Source organism: Pipistrellus hanaki (genome assembly GCF_964339955.1).
Source record: "Pipistrellus hanaki genome assembly, chromosome: 16".
Lineage (NCBI taxonomy): Eukaryota > Metazoa > Chordata > Mammalia > Chiroptera > Vespertilionidae > Pipistrellus > Pipistrellus hanaki.
The window spans coordinates 18,542,715-18,570,700 of NC_140518.1; the positions used below are offsets into that span (position 1 = coordinate 18,542,715).

General features: G+C 35.6%; 1 protein-coding gene across 2 annotated transcripts in view; it reads left to right on the forward strand.

The window, feature by feature from the left end:
• The window catches only part of CDC27 (cell division cycle 27), a 48,082-nt gene extending 25,899 nt beyond the window's left edge, over positions 1–22,183 (forward strand). The window contains exons 9-19 of one of the 2 annotated variants that reach the window (XM_084861687.1): positions 2,229–2,344; positions 4,733–4,832; positions 5,769–5,976; positions 6,177–6,349; positions 8,648–8,800; positions 10,011–10,219; positions 13,324–13,441; positions 16,124–16,252; positions 16,344–16,418; positions 17,945–18,101; positions 19,169–22,183. In XM_084861687.1, the coding sequence (XP_084717813.1) occupies positions 2,229–2,344; positions 4,733–4,832; positions 5,769–5,976; positions 6,177–6,349; positions 8,648–8,800; positions 10,011–10,219; positions 13,324–13,441; positions 16,124–16,252; positions 16,344–16,418; positions 17,945–18,101; positions 19,169–19,251 (1,521 nt within the window). In that variant the 3' untranslated portion in view covers positions 19,252–22,183. The remainder of the gene's footprint in view (positions 1–2,228; positions 2,345–4,732; positions 4,833–5,768; positions 5,977–6,176; positions 6,350–8,647; positions 8,801–10,010; positions 10,220–13,323; positions 13,442–16,123; positions 16,253–16,343; positions 16,419–17,944; positions 18,102–19,168) is intronic. The other variant, XM_084861688.1, reaches the window with a different exon arrangement.
• Positions 22,184–27,986: the final 5,803 nt, after the last annotated feature.

Below are 27,986 nucleotides of genomic sequence, written 5' to 3' on the forward strand. Positions count from 1 at the left end.
AAAGCCACTTATTATGCCTCTGTTCTCTTCTTACCCTATTACAAGATGTTCCTAGAAAAGCTATACTTGTAGGTCTGCATGCAGTATCAACTAAAAATATCAAACTGACTAGTGGGAATAGTACATACGTAGTTCTTGGTTAGACAAGGTCCAAATTGACTTTAAGTTTTCTCCTTTGGGTGAATATAGAAGGAAAAGGAGGAAGGAATATAGGTGAGGTGGTGGTAGATTAGGTGAAAATATTCAGTGGATAATCATACAGGAAAGACTATGGCCTGGTGATAGAAATAATAATTAAAGCTGTTAAAATGGCTAGGCTCTCCTAAGGAAAGAGAGAGTAGCTAAAGAGTATAGTTAGTGGAAGGAAGAGGGGTCAGCCAATGAAATGCTAAGACAGATAATAAAGATGCTATACTATTTTGGAAGTTATAGAAAGTTTCAAAAAGGAGGGATGATCAGTGATGATGAATGCAGAAAAGGCCAAAATTAGGCTTTCATATCTGATGAAAACATGATTATTTGTAATGTGCAGTTTGAGATTTATGTACAGTAGCTATGAAAGTAACAGGTACGTTTTGAAGAAAATTATCTGGTAGTAATGAAATTTAAAGCATCCATTGATTCAATAGTCATTGATCTCTATAAAGAAGCTAAGTGAGAAAATGAATAGAAATAAGGTGATAATTAGAGAAGACAGAAAGGAGTAAGCAACAGGTTTTTCACCCCTCCAGACAGCAGAAACTAATTAATGAAAGATTGTATACACTAGAAAGAAATATTAAATCTAAGAGCAATATCCTTAGAATCTGGAAAATAATTTGATTAATTCTTTTTAAACCTACTCCTCTAACTACTGTATGTTTCCCTCACTATCCAAAAATAGAGTATCATGAAACCTTTTGTAAGCCAAAATGGTTTAAAGCAAATAAGTGGTTTATAATTTATAAATTATAAATAATTTATAAAGAAATATTTTGAGCATTCCCAGACCAAAAATTCAATGCATGCACATCTTTATTTTGTTCACCAAAATTGAAATGCTTAGGTACATCTGGTTTTTTGCTATATATAACATCCTTATGAGATTTTTCTCATACTTGAGGACATATCTTGCTAATGAGTGACAAAATAAAGCACGGATGTTCACAGACACAGTTCCATGCTCTGGTGGCTTGATGCTGGCTGTAGTTCCCAGGGCAGGAGTTTACTGGAACCACTCTTGTTGCTGGAGGCTCTCAAAGCTTCTAACAGCTCCTTGCAAAACAAATGCTAAACAGTATTTTTGCTTTAAACTTTTTTCATAAAAGCGAAAATCATGAATATTCAAAAAGTTGGATATACCTGTATAGAACTGCTTTTTACTAAGTGCCAAAGAAGGGTTATAAAAATCTTATTCTAGCAGAAAACCAGTTTGGCTCAGTGGATAGAGCATCGGCCTGGGGACTGAAAGGTCCCAGGTTCGATTCCGGTCAAGAGCATGTACCTTGGTTGCGGGCACATCCCCAGTGGGGGGTGTGCAAGAGGCAGTTGATTGATGATTCTCTCTCATTGATGTTTCTGACTCTCTATCCCTCTCTCTTCCTCTCTGTAAAAAAAATCAATAAAATATATTTTTTTAAAAATCTTATTCTATATATTTTTAAAATATTTTTATTGATTTCAGAAAGGAAGGGAGAGGGGAAAAGGGATAGAAACATCATTGATAACAGAGAATCATTGATTGGCTGCTTCCTGCACACCCTGTACAGGGTATTGAGCCTGCAACCCAGGCATGTGCTCTGACTGGGAATTGAACAGTGACCTCCAGGTCGATGCTCAACCATTGAGCCATGCCAGCTGGGCTATATTATTTTTTTATGTATACTAAAGTAGACCATAAATCTTGAGAATAGTAGCTGTTTTAAAATTCTTTAGCATTAGCCCCAACTGGAGAAGATGTAATAAATGATTTCCAGGAATTTGAGCCTTTCCTTAAAATTTAAATTAAAAGATGACAGGATAGTATAATATAAAGATAAAAATACTGGGGTTAAAATGTAGAAATAGGCTGATGTTCATTCTAATGCAACATTAATAATGACAATGAAATTGGTAGCTTGTGTATTCAAATGACAGTAATATATTATGAAATCTTGCATTTGGATAATGGAGATGGGAGCATCATATGTCTTTTATTATTTAGAATGCAATCAATAATTCACAAACCTTAAACATTTTGTGTTTTACAGTCTGTTGCCAGAATCGGCCAAACTGGAACAAAATCTGTCTTCTCACAGAGTGGAAATAGTCGAGAGGTAACTCCAGTTCTTGTTGCACAAACACAAAGTTCTGGCCCACAAACAAGGTATTTATTTATTATGGTGCGTTACTTGGTATTTTTCAGCTCTTCTTGCTATACTTCCATATAGGCAGGTTTGGACTCTCCCAAGAATTCTAGAATGACTATTATAAATTTTGAATACGTCAAATTTGAGAAATTTCTAACTTACTAAAAAAGACTAGTGTTAATTTTTAGTTGAACATTATAATACAAATCAAAACAGGAATTAGCTAAAATATCTTTTTAGTTTAATTGCCTCATGAATTTGTTTAAGCTAGATATTCCAAGCACTCCGCCAAAGTAATTGTCCTCTTATTTATGTGACCTTCTTCACAGTCAAGTACAGATAGGTTTCATTCTCCCATTCCTGTTATGCATTTCTATAAACATATATGTCTCTTTCCTCCTCAACTAGTATGGACATGTATCATAAGCCTTAAAAGTCACAGGTATGCATATAACTTGACTATATAAAAGGCTTCAATATTTCTAAAGCAGCAGGATGATAAGTGTCCTCATGAGTGCCATCTTGAAGACAGGTGACAAATTGCCTGGGGTTCAGTTATGAGAAGGAGCCTGAGGTCTCCTGCAGAGTAATTTTATATAGGCTGAGTATATGCTAATCCTAAAGAATACTTAAAACATTTATTGAATTATACATTTCACTTAAAAACTAAACAAACAGCCGAAACCAGTTTGGCTCAGTGGATAGAGCATCAGCCTACGGACTGAAAGGTCCCGGGTTTGATTCCAGTCAAGGGCATGTACCTTGGTTGCGGGCACATCCCCAGTAGGGGGTGTGCAGGAAGCAGCTGATCGATGATTCTCTCTCATCAGTGTTTCTAACTCTGTCCCTCTCTGTAAAAAATCAATAAAATATATTTTTTTAAAAACTAAACAAATACACTAATAAACATCGACTATTAATAATTCTTTGTTCTTTGTATTACCTACTTAATTCTATATTTGTTTCCTATAGCTGCTGAAACAAAGTACCACAAACTGGATGGTTTAAAATAACAGAAATTTATTCACTCACAGTTCTAGACACAATAATCCAAAATTGAAGTGTTGACAGGCTCATACAACCTCCGAAGCCTCTAGAGCAGTGGTCTCAATCTTTCTAATGCCTCGACCCTTTAATATAGTTCCTCATGTTGTGGTGACCCCAACCATAAAATTATTTTTGTTGCTACTTCATAACTAATATTGCTACTGTTAAATGAATCATAATGTAAATATCTGTGTTTTCAACCGCTGCTGTAGAGCCTAAGACCATCGGAAAACACAGATATTTGCTTTCTAAGAATGAAATTCTTGCCGGGGAAAAGAAAAAAGAAATTCTTGCCGAAACCGGTTTGGCTCAGTGGATAGAGCGTCGGTCTGGGGACTGAAAGGTCCCAGGTTCGATTCCGGTGGGGGGCATGTACCTTGGTTGCAGGCACTCCCCAGTGGGGGGATGTGCAAGAGGCAGCTGATCGATGTTTCTGACTCTTTATCCCTCTCCCTTCCTCTCTGTAAAAAGTCAATAAAATATATTTAAAAAATAAAATAAATAAAAAATAAAAAGTTTATATACATTAAAAAAAAAAAATGTACCCGCCAAAACCGGTTTGGCTCAATGGATAGAGTGTCGGTCTGCGGACTGAAAAGTTCCGGGTTCGATTCTGGTCAAGGGCATGTACCTTGGTTGCGGGCACATCCCAAGTAAAGGGTGTGCAAGAGGCAGCTGATCGATGATTCTCTCTCATCGATGTTTCTAACTCTATCCCTCTCTCTTCTTCTCTGTAAAAAATCAATAAAATATTTATTATAAAAAAAAAAAAAAGGTGCATGGAAATGGAACCTATAGGATGCTGGATTCATTGGTCTCCATCCTGAAGAAATTCTGAGGTTCATGGAATCCTTTAAAAAAAAAAAATGTACCCAAGAGATTATTTCTTTTGTTCTATAAATTTTGATGTGGTGTTTGAATTTATAGGGAAATATTTCTCAAGTATAGGTTGTTCTAGTGGTATTTGTTGGGAAATATCCCTACATTTAAACTATCCATGGCCAATTATCTTTTCCTTTTTCTCTAATTTGCTATAGTTGCAAATGAGGGCTAGAGATAATTGGTTTATAAGTTTACCTTTTATTGACCCAGAATTTTTATGTGGATTGTTTTAAGTTTAAATTGGCAATTTCAGATAGAGGAAAGGTCTGTAGTATAATTATTATTTTATGGTAACACAAATAGTATTTAAATCTGAGTTTTCATAGAGGGATGAGAAAAGGACTAACCAAACTCATCAACTTTAGAGTGCAGACATGTTGAATGTTTATTTTTTAATATACTAAATTGAAGCAACAGTTTATGGTCATAAAAAGTTTTTTTTTTTAATGTCTACTTTTATATATATATATTTTTAGTACAACACCTCAGGTATTGAGCCCCACTATCACATCTCCCCCAAATGCACTGCCTCGAAGAAGTTCACGACTTTTTACTAGTGACAGCTCTACAACCAAGGTAATGCTTTCCCCTCTAAAATTTTTGTTCATCAATGACTCAATTTCTAATAAATAAATTGACTGTGGAAATTTTTTTTTTTAATTTGGGGAGCCATCTATATAACATTTGTAAATTTTCTTTGTCCTTTATTAAATATTTTATAACTTAGTTGAAATAACAAAATTGTGTTGGAGAACAGATCAGTGGTTTTTAGTAGTTAGAACTAGGGGAAGATATGACTTTTAAAGCATAGCACAAGGGAATTTCTTTGTGTTGATAGAATATTCTGCTTCTTTATTGTGGCAGTGGATTATACAAATCCATACATATTATAAAGTTCATAGATCTGTGCACATCCACCCTCCCCCCAAAAAGTGCATGTAAAAAACTGATGAAATCCAAATAAGGTCTGTAGTTTAGTTGATAGTATTATACCAACTCCAGTTTCCTGGATTTGATGATGTACTATGGTATGTCAGATGTTGTCGTTGGTGAAAATTGGGAGAAGAGTAAATGGAAATTTTCTTTACACATTTCTTTGCATAATTAAAGCGTCTCATTATGTCTTTGGTAAATTTCCTTGGTCCATTGACAAATATTATGGATAATCTTTGACATTCAGTTCAATAGTTTTATGATGCTCTGAGGCAAATAGTATTACATCTACTTTTCTTATTTTTAAATAATAAATGAAAATGATATACTTTCAGAAAAGAGCAACATTTAATGCTAATTTATCTTAAACACTGGTTAATATGAATTATTTTTGGAATTTTAAAATTAAATGACTTTAAAGACTTGTCTTTATAATTTTTTTTCTGAGAAAAATACACATCAGTCAAGATTATACACAAGGTTGTACATTTATTTTTATCTAATATTTGAGAAAGGGTTGGGGGAATGTCTAAAATACATGAGTATAACAAGTGTGGGGTTTTCCTGTTTTTTTTACAGGAGAATAGCAAAAAATTAAAAATGAAGTTTCCACCTAAAATCCCAAACAGAAAAACAAAAAGTAAAACTAATAAAGGAGGAATAACTCAACCTAACATAAATGATAGCCTGGAAATTACAAAATTGGATTCTTCCATCATTTCAGAAGGGAAAATCTCTACAATCACACCTCAGATCCAGGCATTTAATCTACAGAAAGCAGCAGCAGGTCTGTTTTAAATGCTGAATATCTTCTTTGTATTTTATTCACTATTTTAAGTAAGTTTTTTTTATGTTCTCTAAAATTTCTTTCATTTTATCTAAATAAATGTTGGAATTTTTAATGAATAATTTTATAATTAGCCTTTCTAGAAAACCAAGCTGTTTTGTTGTCTTTTCTCCTTTGTTTACTACATTGTTTTCTCCTAGAAGGTTTGATGAGCCTTCTTCGTGAAATGGGGAAAGGTTATTTAGCGTTGTGTTCATACAACTGCAAAGAAGCTATAAATATCTTGAGCCACCTACCTTCTCATCACTACAATACTGGTTGGGTACTGTGCCAAATTGGAAGGGCCTATTTTGAACTTTCAGAGTACATGCAAGTAAGTATAGAAAACAGTTATATATGCCTTTTAACACATAACTGAAATGTAATTAATGCCTATGCTTGGCAAGGCTAGATCTAAAAGGTCAATATTATGTAATGTCTATATTTTCTCAGTATTTATAATTTATAAATACAGTTCTTTCTTGTGTTAAGGGGTGAGGGATTTAAATTCTTTAGGATTACCTGAAGTAGATTTGTAGAGAATAACCCAAGTCATCCATACATTTATTTTTTTAATCCTCACCCGAGAATTTTTTTTTATTGATTTGAGGGGGAGGGGAGGTTTGAGAGAGAGAGAGAGAGAGAGAGAGAGAGAGAGAGAGAGAGAGAATGAGAAAAAGAAAGAGAGAGACACGTCGATGTAATAGAAGCATCCATTGCTTGCCTCCCATACTTGCCCTGACTGGGGATTGAACACTCAATCTTAGTATGTGCCCTGACCAGGAATTGAACCAGCAACCTTTAAGTATAGAGAATCTCTTTCCAACCAACTTAGCCATACTGGCCAGGGCCCATACATTCTTTTTTTTTCTTTTCTGTAGTTGAGGACAGGGTTGCATACATTCTTATGTGGAACATTTGAACTCAATTGAACCTGAAAATATATATTTACCATGTAATAGATATTTCTAGTAAAAATTCTTTCTACTAAATTCAGAGTTCTTACTGGATTGAATAGTTGGCATTTCATTTCCTATAAAATAAAAGCCTAATATGCTAGGTGTCCTGTGGGCCGTTCAATCAAAGCATAATATGCCCATGATATGCTAAGGCCACTCAACCAGTTGCTATGATGTGCACTGATCACCAGGAACAGATACTCTGACCTGAGGGTTAGCTTGCTGCTGGGGTCTGGTAAAGTAAGGTGCTTTTTTTAAAAAGTGTGCTCAGAGAAAGAACTTTACTCCTCTCTTTATGAGCCATATAAAGATCTAATAGTGGAGTGTTCTTCCAGATAGAGAATAAATGCAGAAGTTACCTGTTCATGTAATTTTATGAAGTAAAGAGAGAAAGAGCTATAGATAGTCGTATTCGTTGCTAGAAGACCCATGTTTGGATTATGGTCCTTTACTGGTACACAGGCAAAAGTTGTGTTTGGCAAGCCCTTTTCAAAATTATTTCTAATTTATTGTTTTACAGGTACTTTAAGATACTTTAATTTTGTTGTTTCCCCTAATTATAGAGCAGATATAGATCCATATATTTAACTGAAGAAAGCCTTTGTTTCAACTTAAAAGTTATGATTTTTAAAAGTATTTTCTTGTCTATGCCACAATCACTTTTCAGAAGAAACAATAGATTCTGGAAAGTTTGAAAACATTTTCCAAATCTGTATTTGGCTGATAGTCTTCTTGTAATCAATGCCTGTTTGAAAATTGTATCTGTATAACTTATAGGGGATTTCAGGGAAGTTACAAGTCATCAAGCTATCCTAGATAGTATATGGCCATTTTTTAGAATTAAGCTCCTGGTTTTAGAAATATTATTTTCTTATTTTATGTCTTCTTAATTTCATTAAGAACAAACCATATATTCTTTAATTCTAAACTAAACTTGACTTTCAGAATTTTGAACTTACTGAATTGATAAATGAAGGAACTAATAGGTTTTATATAAACCAAAGTCTCAAACTCCAGGGGGAGAGAAGCACAGCTCTGGGAGCTGTGAGTGTGGAGAGGAAATCATTTGATCTGATAGCTCAGGAGGGACCCTAAGTCAAGAGAGTGCCACAAAGGAAAAAAGAATTACTAGATAGGGACAATTTCTGGCAGATGTGGCATTGGTGGGTATAGTAAGTGATCAACATGCCTGCACCTGTTTTTCCTTTAAAGTTTTCAACACAACCTCTTAATAAAAGTCAGTACAAAAATAGGTTTTTTTGGTTTTTTTTGTTACCTATTCTTCTCTCACCTTTCCTGAGGGAAAGTTAGTCTGTAAAGCCATAATATTAAAACTTTGAAATGTGATTTTTTAAAGTAAAATAATTGACTTGTCCTTTTTAAATTGTAACTTGGAATAGACCTTTTTCTGTGTGTGGAAACTTAAGAGTTCTTTTCAGAATTCATATTTCTACTATGACTTGTGTATAAAAATTAAGTTAAGTGTGAATGTGATTATATCAACATTTGACCTGCCATGAAAAGTTGCTCAGTTTGGCCTTGTGTTATTGCTAACTCACGCAACCATGAAACAAGGAGGCATGAAGGTCCTATGAGAAAAGAGCCCAGTGCTCTCCCTGTATACATGTAAATTGTGTCAACTTGTTTTCCCCTTACTAGTTTTTGTATTTCAGGCTGAAAGGATATTCTCAGAGGTTAGAAGAATTGAGAATTACAGAGTTGAAGGCATGGAGATCTACTCTACAACACTGTGGCATCTTCAAAAGGATGTTGCTCTTTCAGTTCTTTCAAAAGACTTAACAGACATGGATAAAAATTCACCAGAGGTATGTTACTGAAACACTTTACTTATGTAGCTATTTCTTTAATCACTGTTACAAAATTGAGATGAACTAAATAATTCAAATGCCATTTAATATTACCCATACCCTTCTCTGTAGGCAGGACTCAGGAAAGAAGAGAGTCCTAAAATAGATGTTACAGATTCCTAAATAGGAAAATCATGAAGTAGGTATTTTATTTAGGATTAATAGAGATTTGGCTGTATTAAAATTGCTGTTATCACCAAGATTAGAGTTCATTAAGCAGAAATTAAATAGATTGAAAATTGGTCATTTTAAATTGAAAGAAAATAGTAATTTTAATTGTCAGTTTAAGACATAAATTAATTCATTCACATGGTCCAATTGTGTAAGAATTGTATTTTAGTGTATCTCAAAAATATTTAGTGGTAATTTTAGAAAATATTTAAACTTAGAATGTAAAAGTCAATTCCTATTATATTTGGTAGTTATGTTCTACTAGAGGCCTAGTTCACGAAGTTGTGCATAGGTGGGGTCTAGCGGAGGCATCAGGTGGTTGGCCAGCTAGCTCCACCCCCTGGTTGAACTCCCTGTTGAAGGGACAATTTGCATATTAGCCTTTTATTATGTAGGATAGTCTTTAAGAACAATGAATTAGCATATACTGAACCATTGTTCTTTAGAGAAATAAGCACGTACGCACGTGTACCTACACTGATTATAGATTATAATCTTATATCCTAAAAACAACTCAGCCTGATACATTCTGTTTATTTTACAAAAGAGAAAATGAGATGCAGAAGTGTTAAGGTGCCTTTCTGAGACCACCATACAAACAGGTGCCGGAGCTGAGATTCAAACTGTCCATCTGGTCCCAGAACCTGAGCCCTCTCTGCATTGCCCTCCCTATAGTCTCTCTCTTTTGGTCACTGACCTGTGAAAATAAGGTAGAGAGTTGTCTTTTTTTTTTTTTAACCTCACTGAGACTGAGACTATACCTGTTGGACAACCCATGTTATAGATCCATTAAAGCACTGCAACTATTGGTTTGGGTTTTCAAATTTTAGCAAGTAGGCAATTTTGCAAATATGAATAATGAGGATTGACTATATCTATTAAAACTGTCCAGTTTGCATCTTTCTGTTCTAATTTTAGCCATAGATTTGTTTGTTAAAAAAAAATAAAACAAAAATTTAATTGTGCATTTTTTGTTTGTTTTTTCCATATTTTTAAGGCCTGGTGTGCTGCAGGGAACTGTTTCAGTTTGCAACGGGAACATGATATTGCAATTAAATTCTTCCAGAGAGCTATCCAGGTTGATCCAAATTATGCTTATGCCTATACTCTATTAGGGCATGAGTTTGTCTTAACTGAAGAATTAGACAAAGCATTAGCTTGTTTTCGAAATGCTATCAGAGTCAATCCTAGACATTATAATGCATGGTAAGTGCTAATGAAGTGCAAAGACAGTGTCTTATTATTGGGGTTGATATTAGTGATTTTTCTTATTAGATAGCTCTTTGTTGTCATGAATTTGATTACTAATACTTAAAGAGTGGTACATACTGGTTGATAATATCTAACCAAAATATTTTTAATGTGAAGTTTATACCTTTAACAAACTCTTCAACTAACTAATCATAGTAGAATACCAGGTCCTTATACTCAGCAGTTTCAACCTTTTCTCCTATCAGACTTTTGCAAATAATTGATTTTGTTACTTTGATTTCTTACTTTTTTTAAGAACAGTAAAATGGTGATTAGGATGAAAAATGAAAAAATATAATTCATCCATTGGATAGTAGAATGTAAGCACTGAAACTATATACTAATTGTTAATCTTTAGTATTCTAGTTTATTAAGTATTAGTTCTAGTTAATTAAGTTTATTAGGAACTCAGGTTTTACTTTTTTAATTAAAAAACATTTTTATTGATTTCAGAAAAGAAGGGGGAGAGAGAGAGAGAGAGAGAGACATATCAATGATGAGCGAGAATCATTGATCAGCTCCCTCCTGCCCACAATGGGGATCGAGCCCCAAAACACGAGCTTATGCCCTGACCGGAATTGAACTGTAACCTCCTAATTCATAAGTCGACACTCCACTGAGCCACTCCAGGCGGGCAGGTTTTATTTTTTTGTACTTGTACACAAGTAGACAAATAGGAAATTACTAACTGGCTCATATTGTTATCAAACGAAGAAAACATGGGAGAGTTCTTATTTCTGCCTCAGCACTATATTTACTGTTGATATTTTGTTGAGTTTTTCTTGAATAACTACAGAGTTCAAATATCAAGAAGTGTTATTTTGGTATTGTAATTCTGTGGTAATTTTTGTCAGACATGTTTGTGTTTTTTATCTTTTGGGTTAATCAGTATAGCAATTGAATTTTATTCTGTTTCTCACTAAATCAGAAGCACTAGATTCCTAAAATAGTTTTTGATATTTATATATTTTTAAAGAATTTCATCTCATTTCTAAATAGTTAACATTGCTTGTAATGCTAGATGGCCTGATAAGTGCTAGCTTCCGCTGGTATGTTAAACATCAGGCCTTTCCAACACTGACTTTTCTTCATATAAATATAAAGTTCTCTAATATTTTAAAAATTCTGTTCTTAATAGGGCTTGGTTATTTTTATTTATTTATTTATTTAAATATATTTTATTGATATTTTACAGAGAGGAGGGAGGGAGAGAGATAGAGAGCTAGAAACATCGATGAGAGAGAAACATCGACCAGCTGCCTTTTGCACACCCCCTATCGGGGATGTGCCCGCAACCAATGTATATGCCCTTGACCGGAATCGAACCTGGGACCTTTCAGTCCGCAAACCGATGCTCTACCACTGAGCCAAACCAGTTTTGGCAAGACTTGGTTGTTTTTTAGATATGTAATGTCTGTTCTGCTATATTTTATTCTTAAAAAAACTTTACTGTATCAAAAATCATGTTGTAAAAATAATTGTTTTATTTGGGAAAAGAAGGAATGTTTAAAGAGTTTTTTTACTAGAATAATTAAATATTGAGAAATTTAGTTAACTATATAAATATCTAAACATTAAGTAAATTTATTATTTGAACTCCAAAGTAAATAGTCTTTTCTTATCTCTGCTTTCACCATTATTGAAATAGAGTTTTTGCCCTGGCCGGTTTGGTTTGGTGGATAGAGCATCGCTTGTGGACTCAAGGGTTTGATTCCCGGTAAGGGCACATGCCCAGGTTGAGACTCAATCCCCGATAGAGGGCATGCTAGAGGCAGCCAATCAATGATTCTCTCTCATCTTTGATGTTTCTATCGTTCTCTCCTTTTCCTTCCCTCTCTGAATTCTGAATTCAGTTTTTAAAATATAAAAAAAATATATTAAAAAAAGAACAGAGCTTTTTATATGCTTTCTTTACCTCTAATACCATTATAGTGATCAACAAAGCCACTTAAAAGCAGATACAGTATGATATTCTTCTTATTCATTTGGTGCTTATTCCTCATCATCATCTACAATAGTTATAGCCAAGAAAGTTTCCTTAATGTAAATCAGTCATATTATATTCATTTGAAAATTCAGGAGAAATACCTGTATATCAACTTACTATGTCATTACATAGCTGTTAAAATTTATAATTTTGAGGTCTATCTGATAATTATAATTATATAATTTCATAATTATAATTTTATACTTATATTATTAAAATTATAATTTTGAAGTCTATAGGAACATGTTTTTGATACAGTAAGTGGAAAGAGAGAAGCAGAACATGATATTATGCATATTATAATTATATAAAGTACATACATATTTGGACAAAGAATATGGAAATAGCATTGTTAGGAGGTTAGGGTTTAGAATCAAAGAAGAATCTGGTTAGAATTCTTATTCGGTATATATTTTGGACAAATTAAGTTAACTTTTCTAAGTCTTAGTTTTTCTATTTGAAAATGTAAATGATAACAGTACTGATCTCCTTGGTTCCTCCTAGGATTAAATGAGATAATTTATGTGAAGAATTTTACAAAGTTATTGGCACACACATAATAACCACTCATGACAAAGCAGCTATTAAATCTTGATTGGCTTGCTGGGACTGGTTTGGCTTAGTGGATAGAGCGTCAGCCTGCGGACTGAAAGGTCCCGGGTTCGATTCCGGTCAAGGGCATGTACCTTGGTTGCGGGCACATCCCCAGTGGGGGGTGTGCAAGAAGCAGCTGGTCGATGTTTCTCTCTCATCGACGTTTCTAACTCTCTGTCCCTCTCAATTCCTCTCTGTGTAAAATCAATAAAATATATTTAAAAAAATAAATAAATAAAATAAATAAATAAATCTTGATTGGCTTAAGGACATGGTTTCTTTCCCCCCACATCCTCATACTTTTATTTGATTTATGGATTTTATTGTTACCTCTTGTAAAAGTGACTTGTCTAAAATGCTTAGATGATTTTTCTATTTTTCTACTGGTTTATTAGATTCCATACATAATTCTTTTATTAGTTGAACTAAATTAGCCACCACAGCTTATATACCTAAAATTATACTTTTATACTTTCAGGTATGGTTTAGGAATGATTTATTATAAGCAAGAAAAATTCAGCCTTGCAGAAATGCATTTCCAGAAAGCACTTGATATCAACCCTCAAAGTTCAGTTTTACTTTGCCACATTGGAGTAGTAAGTAGCTTTCTAAATATTGTTCAATTAGTCTCCCTTTTGAAATGTGTTTCTTATTGACTTAATTGCTATAATAAGGGCTTTTTTTTAATTGTTGTTATTCTTGAAACAATATCCTGGATTATTTTGCAGCCAAAAATACTATGTTTTTCTTGACATAAAGAGAAATAACTGATATATCCTTATCTCTTAGACAAGTCACTTAATTTCTCTGAGCTTCTATTTTATAAATGACAAACAATACCACCTTGACTACCTTATAGGGATCTTAAGACTCACATTAGATAATTCATATTTTTGAAAGTACTTTTTCATGTTAATATTTAGCTCTAAATTACGTAATTAATATTCTAAGGCAAATGGTTTCCTGTGTTTTAGCCTAAAATTCGTATAAGGTAATGTGGATCAACAATTTAATATTTATATACATTTTTTTATGTCTCTGATGATAAGTTGTACTTCGTAAGGAGAGAAGATATGTTTGCCTATTAAAATCTCATTTATTAGTTTTTCTATAAGTACAATACCCTTTTTGTTCTTGCCCTCTCCTTTCGCCTCTCTCTTTTCCTCCCCACCCTCTTTATCTTTCTCTCAACACATTTGGTTTTGTGGGACTGGGCATACAATATGAGGAAATTATGTTCTTTGGAATTTTACTATTCATTTTGGGGAATAATCCTAGTTCTTTATAATTTTCTTTAAAATTGATGTGATAACTTTTATAATTAGACACTATACAAAAATATAGAAAAAATATATTGACATATTTTCAACACTTAACATGAGGAAATCAAATGATAACCTTTAGTAAAGTTGGACTTTTTTTTTTTTAATATATTTTATTGATTTTTTACAGAGAGGAAGAGAGAGGGATAGAGAGTTAGAAACATCGATGAGAGAAAATCATCGACCAGCTGCCTCTTGCACACTCCCTACTGGGGATGTGCCCGCAACCAAGGTACATGCCCTTGACCGGAATCGAACCCGGGACCCTTCAGTCCGCAGGCCAACGCTCTATCCACTGAGCGTTGGCTTTTTTTTTTTTTTTTTTTTTTAATTGATTTTAAAGAGAAATGGAGAGGGAGAAAGATTTGGAAACAACAGTGATGAGAGAGAGTTGTTGATTGGCTTCCTCTTGTACTCCCCCAACCAGGGATCGAGCCCGCAAGCCTGGCATGTGCCTTGGATTGGACTTGAATCCAGGACCCTTCAGTCTGCAGGCTGACACTCTATCTACTGAGCCAAGTCAGCTAGGGCAAACTTTTTTTTAAGTAGGCTTTATTCTAAAATTACTGTGGAAGAAATCATTTTTAACATTTTGAGTGGCTTGTTGGAAGAGGTTTTCAGTTAAAAGAGTATGCTTTTCTTTCTTAGAAAACTAGTATTTAAGATTTCAATCCTGTGAGCAGAGTATTTGGCCACATGTAGTAATAACCTTCTGCAAAGACCACATAGATGAATTTAGCAACCAGATGTTGGCAGTGCCTACTCTCACATTCTTGTTACAGTGATATTTGTTCTACAGCCACATCTATTCACTCCACTTTATTTCTAACATATACAATAATTCATCCAAGGAGGAGCATAACAGAATATAAGTATATATTCATGAATGAATAGTGAGGCTTGGTGTTTTTTTTTTTAAAGTTGTTTAAAATAAGTAATTTATTCTCTAGTATTACAGATCAAATGGTTTTCAAATATGTAAGACAGAAGAATTACTTTTATAATAAATTCCTAAAGTAGGTAAAAGTGTAATAGTTTAGAGTAAAACAAGTTTAGTAAGGTTTAGAGTCAAATCTTCTAGGGGTCTTAAACACAATTTTAAAAAGCCTAATACTTAGCAGACCATAATAGACCTGTTGAAATGTGGGTATTTAGCTAAATAGTGCAGAAATTTTTGTGAAGGGAAAACCAAGGTTTTTCTTGCCTTTTAGATTTAAAGGTAAACCTAATGTCTTCTCTAAAATTAGGATTTTAATTATCATTATGGATACATTATGGTGAATTGGGAGCCACAGAACCGAGGTTCTGACTCCAGGGCAAGTTATTTAACATCTCTGGATTTTAGTATTCTCATCTTTAAAGTGAAGTGCTTGAAGGAGATTTTAGAGATAATCTAACAGTATAGTAACCAATTACTAAATTCACTTAACCTAGTGAACCATCTAGTGGGACAATACAACCTTATCTCTAATAGTTTTATTATCTTTCTGTGGTTTTGAGTCACATTTTTTGAGTCTCACTTTTCTTAAAAAAATATTAGAAGAAGCCCTACCAGCATGGCTTAGTGGTTTGGCATCAATCTATGAACCAGGAGTCTGATTCCCCGTCAGGGCACGTGCTCAGGTTGTGAGCTTGATTCCCAGTTGGAGGTTTGCAGGAGGCAGCCAATCAATAATTCTCTCATCATTGATGTTTCTATCTCTCTCTTCCTTTCCCTTCCTCTCTGAAATTAATTTAAAAATATATGTAATAGATGCTCAGTGCACAAAATTCATACCCGGGCAGGACCCCTAGGCCTGGCCGGTGATCAGGACCTTCCTCCGGCCAGCGGGCTTTCCCTGTTGGTCAAGGCACATCATAGCGAGCCATCAAACTCCCAAGGGGACACTTTGCATATTAGCCTTTAAAATATATATATTAGAAGGAAATATCAGTTAGGATCTTTATTTCTTACAGGTTCAGCATGCACTGAAAAAATCTGAGAAGGCTTTGGATACCCTAAACAAAGCCATTGTTATTGATCCCAAGAACCCTCTATGCAAATTTCACAGAGCCTCAGTTTTATTTGCAAATGAAAAATATAAGGTAAGAGATATATGTCTTAATAGTCTTTGGGTTTATATTGCTTAAGTTAAGCTTTAGTTAAGATGATGTTGTTTTCCTTTGCTTTTTTCAGTCTGCTTTACAAGAACTTGAAGAATTGAAACAAATTGTTCCCAAAGAATCCCTTGTGTACTTCTTAATAGGAAAGGTAAAGATTGGGGCCAGGGTCCTACTGTGGCTTTGATAACAAGTATTGACTTTTGGAAAATAAATATAATGCTTATTGTGCAACATCTATGAAGCAAATTCAACTAGAGTTCTGAACTAAATGCTCTGGGAATAAAGAATGAATTTAGTTTTAACATTTAAAAAGATAATATATCCTAATGAAAGGGGAAGTACACACATCCCATAATTGCTTTGGAAGTTTATTAGCACTTGTAGCCAATGACCAGTAATGAATTCATAACTTGAGACTACCTTATAGAAAGCTCTGAGCTTCGCCGAGACCGGTTTGGCTCAGTGGATAGAGTGTCAGCCTGAGGACTGAAGGGTCCCGGGTTCGATTCCGGTCAGGGACATGTACCTTGATGCGGGCACATCCCCAGTGGGGGGTGTCCAGGAGGCAGCTGATTGATATTTCTCTCTCATCAATGTTTCTGACTCTCTATCCCTCTCTCTTCCTCTCTGTAAAAAATAATAAAATATATATTTAAAAAACAACAACAACAACAACAAAAAACACAAAGCTCTGAGCTTCCAATTATCAATAAAACTTAACAAAAGAAGAAAATTCATGACAGTACAGACTGGGCTTCCAGAAGCCAGTTAGTTAAGGTATTTGGTAACAATGGGCTGATGTTCAGAGTTGAAATAACTTCTTTTAAAAACCAGTGAAATTGCCCTTGCCAGTTTGGCTCAGTGGATAGAGCGTTGGCCTGCGGACTCAAGGGTCCCAGGTTCAATTCCGGTCAAGGAGATGTACCTTGATTGTGGGCACATCCTTAGCAGATGGTATGCAGGAGGCAGCTGATTGATGTTTTTCTCTCATCAATGTTTCTAGCTCTCTTTCCCTCTCCCTTCTTCTCTGTTAAAAACCAATAAAATATATTAAAAAACAACAACAGTGAAATGAATGCTAATCAAGCCTTTTATAGTCCATTTTTTTCCATTGTCATTGTTTCATTTAGAGCAAAATTTTATTGGAATCTCACTATCTGAGAGATATAGGCAAAGAATTCTAAAAGTAATATCTGAATATATTAAAAATTGACATGAGTTTTTTCTTCTATAGGATTTAAATGTCCTAATCATCAGAATGGGTTTATAGTATATAAATTAGGAGCCTAATCCTATATAATAAAAAGGTAATATGCAAATCAACCAAATGGCAGAACAACCAGTCACTATGATGTCACTGACCACCAGAGGGTAGACGCTCAATGCACAAGCTGCCCCCTGGTGGTCAGTGCGCTCCCACAGGGGGAGCACCACGAAGCCAGCTCACGGTGGTAGCAGGAGCCTCTCCTGCCTCTGCAGCAGTCCAACATTCCCTGAGGGCTCCTGGACTGGGAGAGAGTGCAGGCTGGGCTGAGGGACCTCTTCTTCCCCCCCTCCACACCCCAGTGCATGTATTTTGTGCACCGGGCCTCTAGTTTAAGTTATAAATGTTTAGAATTTTACAGTAGAAGCTCCTAACTTAATGAAAAATGTAGTGCTGTTGTTTATTTTTAGGTTTACAAGAAGTTAGGTCAGACACACCTCGCCCTGATGAATTTCTCTTGGGCTATGGATTTAGATCCTAAAGGAGCCAATAACCAGATTAAAGAGGCAATTGATAAGCGTTACCTTCCAGATGATGAGGAGCCAATAACCCAAGAAGAACAGATCAGTGAGTATTGTTTGCAGTTACTCAAACCAGAGCCAGTGAAACACCACATCAGTTAAGATGGACCAGATGTTTCTTTAATTTTATTTTTCTAACTTTGGTGTATTCTTTGTACCAAATGGAATTTTAGGGAAACTGGACAGGATGATAAAATAAGAAAGTACATAAGGAGTCAGATAAGTCTCAGTTCTGGTTCAAGTTTGCTATGTGACTCTGACAAATTCATTGCTTATTTTTACCTGAGCCCCAGTTTATATTGTAATATGTAACTAATGCCTGCCTTATTGCTTTTTAGGAATGTATTTGGGGTGGGGAAGGAAAGATGATAGATGTGATGGTATGTTGAAAACATTATGGGTGCTATGTGAATGAATAATAATTTATGCTCATTTTACTAGTAAGTTATTGACAGATCTGTAGTAGTGGCTATTCAAATTCTGGGTAGCTCTGGCATATTCAAAATCCATGTTAAGACAAGTGGAGGGAACAAAAGAATTATAATTTAAGGGAGTAAATACTTTCTCTAAATTGAATGTATATCTTAAAATAACCAGTGAAGAACCAAGACTTCGTGTGTCAACATTCTTTAATAAGAAAATTGAGTGATTTCTGATGAGATGAACTACGATACCTTTGTTCCAAAAAACTCGGTGCAAGGCTTTGATTAAAATTATAATTTCTAACATCCCAATAACACTTTTTAAACTGAATGTTAAATTTCATATTTCTGTGGACTATCAGGGACTTTCCCCAAAGTGAAGGAAATGTTAATCTTTTTTTAATGCTTCAGAAAACTAGTTCTAATTCCTAGGGTAAGAATGAGGAATTCCTTAGGGAGAGGCAGTTTTAGTAGTTAAAACTAAAGGTTAAATGCAATAAACTTATCTCAGACCTTGCTGTAAAATAAGGAGCTTTAATTGTATTTTATTAAAGGGTATTGGGATTTTTTTTTTAAGGATATTGGGATTTTTAAGGACCTTTAAAGTCTCATTTCTCAGAGTACAGTAGTTTTCCTGAACAAGAAATATTTGTCAGACACCTTACTGTAGACTTTGTTTTGTTTTTTTAAGTGGGAACTGATGAATCCCAGGAGAGCAGCATGACAGATGCGGACGACACACAACTTCATGCAGCTGAAAGTGATGAATTTTAACTTCTGCAAATCAGACTTTTACAACTGGATGTGTGATTAGTGCTGACATGTTTCTTGTCCTTCCATATACTGAGTCTTCACTCTTGAGCCGGCAGTGTCATCATCCATTACTTACACAATGAATATGCCACTTTCATTGGACCCTGACTGTACACAGAATGAAAGGCAGTGCAATATTTAGCTGCTAACAAGACTGGCTCTTTCACCAGTATAAATGACAATTTAGGGGGTAGGGTGGGGAACTTTCTTTTTTCTTTAATCTCCTTTTGCTGGAAAACTATCATGGAAGGAAGAGTTATGTTTTATCTGAAGGAACCATTAGATATGGAAAATAGTGATGAACCAGAATTTCTTGGTCATTTTTCCAGATTTTTGTTTTATTTGGTTCTGTTCCTGATAAACAGAGTGACTGACCTTCATTTCTAGGTTCTTCAAGAATGGTGTTAGAAAGTGCCAGATGGAACAATAAAAGACATTGCCTATAACAGAATAACTTGATTGCCAAGGAATGTAAATTACCTTAAACTTGCAGTGTCTCCCATAAACAAATGTAATGGACATATTGGGACTCATGTTTAGGAATCAAATATCCCTCCATACAGTGTACACTTATTCTTGGCAAGAATGCTTTAATGTCTAACCAAGAAATTTAATTTATTCATCTTGCTTCAAAGTGTTGATCATTGTTGTCGTTATCGCAAACTTTAAAGTTGGTCCTTGCCGTATTGCCTCTTCTCTGAGCTCTGTGGGATCACCTTTAACATTCAGAGATGATAGAGTGATTGCCCACTGAAAAGCCAAAACAAGACCCTTGATAACCATTTAAGTTCACCATAGGAATAAAAATGAGAACACTAAAGTAGAGAGACTTTAAGAAATCATAATAGTGAAAGCCTTAATACAATCAGAATTGTACCATACCTTGAATCTATATTTGTTCAAGACAGTATCCCTTTGATTTTTCTAAGTGTTTAAGCAGTGTGCAAGAATGTATACTTAACTTTGGTTGAGGTCATTTTCATTCTTTTCGGCTCTCTCTGCTTCAAATTATTTTCAGTAATGTGAATCACCAAACATTTACTGAGAGTGCTTGGGTTTATGATATTGGAAATTTTTAGCTGGGAAAAAAAAAGTTCTTATGAAGGAGATATGTTCTCTCCTGAGTTTTTCATATATAGGTTGGTGTCTTTGGGCAATGGCCACAGTTTTAAAGACCTAATTATGTGTAATAAAATGGGAATTATTGGAATTTCACAGTAACAGATTTAAAAATCTTAAATTGTGTATCTCCTTTATTGTAATGTATTGAAAATTTTAGAGAAACTTTAGTTGTTAACATTTTATTAAGTGCCAATGTCAGAATATAACAAATTATAGTTTCCTATGAATGACAGGCCTACAGTTATTATTTTGATTATTTGATGAAGGACAAACTTATCTACTGGTTACCTGTATTAGTCAAGCTGTGAAAATGAGGTAGATTACAGAAGATGTGAAAAAAAATTTAACCTACAGACTCAATAATTTCCTATCATTTACTATTAATCTACTCATTTAAATGTGGATTAGATACTATTATAAAAGAATTCAAGTCCGAGTCTCAGTTAGGTATTGGGTGCCAGAAAGGTATTTAACAAAATTTCCTAGCTAAGTCTATGTGTATGTGCTGCTTAAAAATCAATTTATAAGAAAAAGGAAAGGTTGGGAGTAAATAATCATAAAAAATTCCAAAGGCCAGCACTTGGATTCTAATAAATATTCCGTTTTATTATCCATTAGTTCTGTAATATTTAATTTTATATCCTTTTACCCTTTTTATTGGCAAATCAAAAGCCAACTCTATAATAGTATCAAATATCAGTTTCATAGAAAGCTTCAGCCTGAGCTCCATGTTATAAAACCTAGGGGAAAGCAAACTCAGAAAATAATTTGCTGATATTTAATTAGCTCTCTTTTTGTAGTAGAAATTTATGTCCTGTGCCAGAGGTGAGTGTGAGTCTTTCTGGTACTAATTTTGAGACAAGTATAAAAGGATAGTTATGGAAGGCACACCATGGCAATCGTTGACTGAGGGACACTCAGCCCAAGCTTGGCATGATTTTGTTTTTCCTCATACTTAATTTCAAAGTCATTTAGCTATTTGAAGCCTTATACCCACCTAGTAACTGTTTCTGGCTTCTCTCCCACTTCACCCCTGCACGAAATGGGGATCAAACAACCAGAATAAGCACACATTTTGACCAAGCAAAATGTTTGCTTCGAATTTCAGAAGTTACTTTGAAGGAAATTAAAAAATACTAAGTACTTTAACATCTTTTTTTTCTCTCTAAGCTTTTCACACATATGCATATATATATATACACACACACACATACTTTTGTTCAGAAGTTATGTTGTGGAATTGGATATTTTTCACCCTTAGAAATAGTTCTTAAACTCTGGGATTTTAAAAGGTGAAAATAATTTTTCAAGAAAACAATGGTACTCAAAATAATGAAAGGTGGTCCCTACATTTTCTGTATTTCATTACTTTAAAATTTTTATTTTTCCCAAGAACTGCAAGTAATATTTGAACCATGCTGCTGTTATACCTTAAACAAAAACTCAGTGATAACCAGTATTTAGTCTATTAAAAAATGCTCTTTTTGAAGAAAAAAGTTTGGAAGTCTCTGATTAGCCAGAGTATAGTATGGATCTCACTGAGAAGTATAGTGACCCATTTTCTTTGTGGAAACCTGGGAAAATGCAAGTGTGGGTGTGATGTGTGTGTTCTATTTGCATTGAAACAATGTAATTTTGTGTCTTTTTGCTTTTCCTGATTTATTTCAGAAATTGTACAGTCTTGGGGGGGGGGAGTCTTTTGTTAATATATTTGCAATTCATTAAAGGATATGGAAAATCCAAATAAATTACTTTTGAAAGCAATTTATAATCAAGTTGTTAAAGCAGTATCAGAGCTGTGCCATCTGTATTTTTTAGTAAAGCACAGCAAAATAGTGAAAGGTTACAGTTTTATGTTCCACAAAAGTTTAGGTGAGTGTTTATTTTTTTACTTACACCTTCTTTTAATACATATATATATTTAAAAACACATTCTTATTTTAGTATTATTTGGAATTTCAAAATAAATATTTTGACAAAAAATGGTAACTTTTAGAATATTTTTTCAAACTGTAGAAGCCCCTTGACAGCAGCTGCCACTTTGCAAGTCAACTGCTTATTCCTTAATGATGTGATTTCTAAAATTCCTGTAAAAGGGACACAAAGCTTTTGTTCCAAATCGATTCTCTTTTCAAAATCAAGATCTGAAAGAAGTAGGATATAGAAACTAAATTTTACTGTAGTTTGATTATCTTAGAAAAAATGGAGAGATCTGAAGGGTTTTGTTCAGAATTGAGGAAAGGTTAGCAACAGAGAGAAACACATGGAATAGGATGAGCTAGGCAGATCAGAAGGAACCAGAATTCAACCTTCACTAGGCCCTGCCATTTGCTGTTAAATGGATAGGGGAACTATAGAAGTATTCGATAGCTCATTTAGCTGCTAATTAATGGTTTATGAAGGGTTGGTATAGGTTTTATTTTTCTTTATAAATGTAAACTTTGCTAAATAGCTGTGTTTAATGAAATCATTATGTGTGCTGTGTAACTTAATTTTTGTACAATATTTTCAATCCCCAACTCTATAAGGTAGGTATGTCTCTGTTTTACAAAAGAGAAAAGCAATTAGATGATAGAGCTGAATGCTTTTGACAAAGTATGCTTAAACCCTTTTATTTAGTTTAGGGCTTACTCTGAAAGTTTCAAGTCATGTCTAATGTTATCTGTCAGGTATCCTATCATTTTGAAATTGTCTTCTATAGAGTATCATAGTTCAGGTTTTATAAAATAAATTTATGATTTTTTTAAAAATATATTTTATTGATTTTGTACAGAAAGGAAGGGAGAGAGATAGAGAGCTAGAAACATCTATGAGAGAGAGTCATCGATCAGCTGCCTCTTGCACACCCCCTACTGGGAATATGCCCGCAGCCAAGGTACATGCCCTTGACTGGAATCGAACCCGGGACCCTTCAGTCCCCAAGCCTATGCTCTATCCATTGAGCCAAACCGGTCCCGGCAAATTTATGATTTCTTTAAGTTGATTTTAAAATATATATATTTTATTGATTTTTTTACAGAGAGGAAGAGAGAGGGATAGAAAGTTAGAAACATCAATGAGAGAGAATCATCGATCAGCTGCCTCCTGCACACATCCTACCGGGGATGTGCCCACAACCAAGGTACTTGCCCTTGACCAGAATCGAACCTGGGACCCTTCAGTCGGCAGGCCAACGCTCTATCCACTGAGCCAAACCGGTTTCGGCTTAAGTTGATTTTTAGAGAGAGGAAGGGAGAGAAACATTGATGTGAAAGCAAAACATCCATCGGGTGCCTCCTGCACGCCCCCTACTGGGAATCGAGCCCCCAACCTGAGCATGTCACTCAACCAACTGAGCCACACTGGCCAGGTTAGAAAAGTATTATTAACCATAGATTCAGATCTATCCTATGCATAGTCCTTTGATGAGGCTTTTGATCTGTATTCTGTCACTCTACTTCTCACACAGAAATTGAAAGTATGTTATTCCCTCCTTGAGTGACTAGAATTTGCTTTAAAATAGCAGATTTTAAATCCTCAATATTCTTTTTAGTTCTTAGGTATTTTATTACCAATTTCCCCTATGACAAGCATTCTTTTTATATGGAGTGGGATGAAGGAAACAGATTTTGTTAGCAAAGACAAAGGGGAGAATGGCTGTTGTCTCGGCAGCCAGGAGCACCTGCCACACTGCTGTAGAGGAATTACTGCTTTTTTGTCAGTTGACTTTGTATTCAATTTATTGAACTTTCTTACTCTAAGAATTTATAGGGTTTCTATTTAAGATTATATTATCTGCAAATAATACCATTAATTCTTTTTTCATCCTTGTATCAAATACCTCATTTCTTTTTTAATTGCTAGGGCTGGCATCACCAATTAAGAGCAGGAGCAGCTATAATAGCAAGCACTCATTACCTTATTTCTAATCTTAAAATGCTGCTTAATTTTCTCAAGCTTTTAACTCACTGATACAATCTAAAGCCACTAATATTCCCTTTGCTAGTCTTGTCAATCACAACACTACTTCCACTTCAATTACCATTTATAACATTGGTTCTTAGTTAAGACAGTTAAGATACCTCATTTCTATTCTTTTCAATGGTTTTTATAACTAGGTGATGCTGAAATGCATCTGTGTATTTTATTTTTTAAATATATTTTTATTAGTTTCAGAGAGGGAGAGATAGAAACATCAATGATGAGAGAGAATCATTGACTGGCTGCCTCCTGCACGCCCCCCCCCCCCCAATCCCCCAATGGGGATTGAGCCTGCAACCTGGACATGTGCCCTTGACCAGAATCAAACCCAGGACCCTTTAGTCTGCAGGCCGATGTGCTATCTACTGAGCCAAACTGGCTAGGGGTATGTGTCTTGTTTTAAAAAACATATTGAGACTTCTGGAGCTGGAAAACAATGGCAGTAGTCTGATTACAAATATGCCCCTCTCCCAAAACAACCATAAAATCAAGTAGAACAAACAAAAACTGCACAGGATTCATGCCTTCGTTACTGGGATGTAAATTGTAAGTACAAAACAACTTTTCTAGTAGGGACCTTGCTACCACCATAAGCTTGTGGGTGCTGAGAATGTGGAACGAGGTTTAAATCACTTAGTGCGTCAACAGAATGGAATAGAAGACTTAGAGGGAGCACAGGAAGAATCTATAGGAAAGAAAAAGTAACATAAATGCGAGGTTGGGACTTAATAGATCATTCCCCTCACTTCAGGAAAAGGTTTGAAAATGTGTGGAACCAAGAACAACATCCTCATAGAAGTGGTGTTTCTGGGGGAGAACTGGGAGAACCAGACATGAAGAAGAGATGGTGAAAGGAAAAGGATGAAATGTAAGACTGGTAGAAAAGAGTAACAAGGTATATTGATCTTCCCACCCTCAACAACAAATCCTTCAACTGCACAGAAGAGGGTGAACAGACAGATAATGAAGAATTCTTGTCCATGAGATTAAGCCTTTCTGATGATAAATGTCTTCCCAAAAGCAGTCACAAAGTTAAAGAAAAATAACCCCTTTAAAAGGATGAGAGCAGCCGAAACCGGTTTGGCTCAATGGAGAGAGCGTCGGCTTGGGGACTGAAAGGTCCCGGGTTCGATTCCAGTCAAGGGCATGTACCTTGGTTGCGGGCATATCCCCAGTAGGGGGTGTGCAAGAGGCAGCTGATCGATGACTCTCATCGATGTTTCTAACTCTATCTCTCTCCCTTCCTCTCTGTACAAAACCAATAAAATACAATATATTAAAATAAATAAATAAATAAATAAATAAATAAATAAATAAAAGGATGAGAGCAGAAACCGGTTTGGCTCAGTGGATAGAGCGTCCACCTGCGGACTGAAGGGTCCCAGGTTTGATTCCTGTCAAGGGCATGTACCTTGGTTGTGGGCAAGTCCCCAGTAAGACAGTGTGCAAGAGGCAGCTGATGTTTCTCTCTCATGGATGTTTCTAACTCTTATCTCTCTCTCTTCTCTGTAAAAAATAAAATATATTTTTTAAATTAATAAAATATATTAAAAATAAATAAAAGGATGAGAAAGTGGATCGGCTGGCATGGCTCAGTGGTTGAGTGTTTATCGATAAGTCAGGTCACGGTTCAATTCCTGGTCAGGGCACATGCCTGGGTTGTGGAATCCATTCCCTATGGGGGTTATGCAGGAGGCAGCCAATCAATGATTCTCATCATTGATGTTTCTATATCTCACCCTTCCTCTGAAGTGAATAAAAATGGATTTTACAAAAACTACACTGAGATACAATTCCTTACCCACAAAAAATCAAAACTTGAGTCTACACTCAGTTGGCAAAAGCTGTGGGAAACAGGCACTCTCCTACATTGGTGGTGGGGATGCAAAATGGTACAACCTGTGAAGCAGAAATTGGCAGTATACATCTACTCTTCACCCAGCAAACCCACCTCTAGGAATTTACCTAGAAGATACACCTCAAAAATACATTTGCATAAGTTTATTCTTTATAGCATTATTTGTAATTGCAAAATATTAGAAACTAAATGCCCAAGCATAAAAGATTGGTTGGATAAACTGGTACACACACAATAGAGTACTCTGCAGCTGTCAAGAAAAGGATAATCTCTATGAACTGTTTAATAAATTTTTAGCCGGGACTGGTTTGGCTCAGTGGATAGAGCGTCAGCCTGCAGACTGAAGGGTCCCAGGTTCGATTCTGGTCAAGGGCATGTACCTTGGTTGCAGGCACATACCCAGTAGGGGGTGTGCAAGAGACAGCTGATCGATGATTCTCTCTCATCGATGTTTCCAACTCTCTATCCCTCTCTTTTCCTCTCTGTAAAAAAATCAATAAAAATAGGAGAGAATCCAAGATGGCTGCACAGGTAAATACCTAGCCACAGCACACAACAATTTCAATAAAATACAACTAAAATATAAAATGGACATTACCCAGAACTACAGGAAAGTCGACTGACTGGAAGTTCTACAACGAGAAGCAAGGAGAAAACCAGAAGGAAGAGCGGAGGAGCTGTAAAAGCCTAAGAGGACGGAGAGGACGGAGCCAGAGAGGAGCGGCGGCTGATTGTCTGGCTGGCATTCCATAGCGGGAAGGAAGGAGATAAATGCTCCGACTGTGCTGGGCCCCAGTTCCGACTGCTCTGAACCCCAGTTCTAGGCCAGACCCCGGGGACCCAGGCTCAAACAGAGGAAGCTGGGCTGTAAGGCGGAACCCCGGGGGAGCGGCGAAAGGAGGTCACAGAGGCGCGCACATTGCTCGCAGAGAAGGGACGGTTGGCTGTGCCTCGAGATTGCCCTGCCGGGAAGGAGACTGGGGCTCCAGATTGCTCTGAACGCCACCTCCAATCCCACTTCCAACTGAACTGAACCCCAGTTCTGGGCTCATTGGGGGAGAGCCTAGCTGTTTGGTAGCAGGCGAAAATCGAGGGCACCTTTCTCTCAGAGGCTCTTGCAGCGAGTACTGAAGGACCCTGAGACCCAGGAACCGCATAGGGCGGGGCTGACGGAAGCCAAGGCTGTAGGCTCCACCCTGAAACTCCGCCCCATCAGGGAAGCTGCAAAAATTCGACAACAAAATAGATTACAAATGAAAGAAATGGAGGACAAAAAGCAACTGGATATAGAGTTCAAATCTACGCTTATAAGGTTTTTCAAGAATTTCCAAGAAAATGTCGATAAGACCTATGAGGATATGAAAAGGGATCAACTAGAATTAATAAGGAATCAACGAGAAATGATAAGGGATCAACAAGAAATAAAGAATACATTGTCTGAAATAAAAAATATTATACAGAGTCTTAAAAACAGAATGGAAGATCGCAAGAATCAAGTCAAAGATTTGGAACATAAAGAGCCAGAAGACACTCCTCCGCAGAAGGAAGAAGACAAGAGAATCCAGAAAATTGAAGATAATGTAAGAAACCTCTGGGACAACTTCAAGCAAACCAACATCAGAATTATGGGGGTCCCATAAGATGAGAGAGAGCAAGATATCGAAAACATACTGAAAGAAATAGTGACAGAAAACTTGCCCCACCTGGTGAAAGAATTAGACTTACAAGTCCAGGAAGCGCACAGAACTCCAAACAA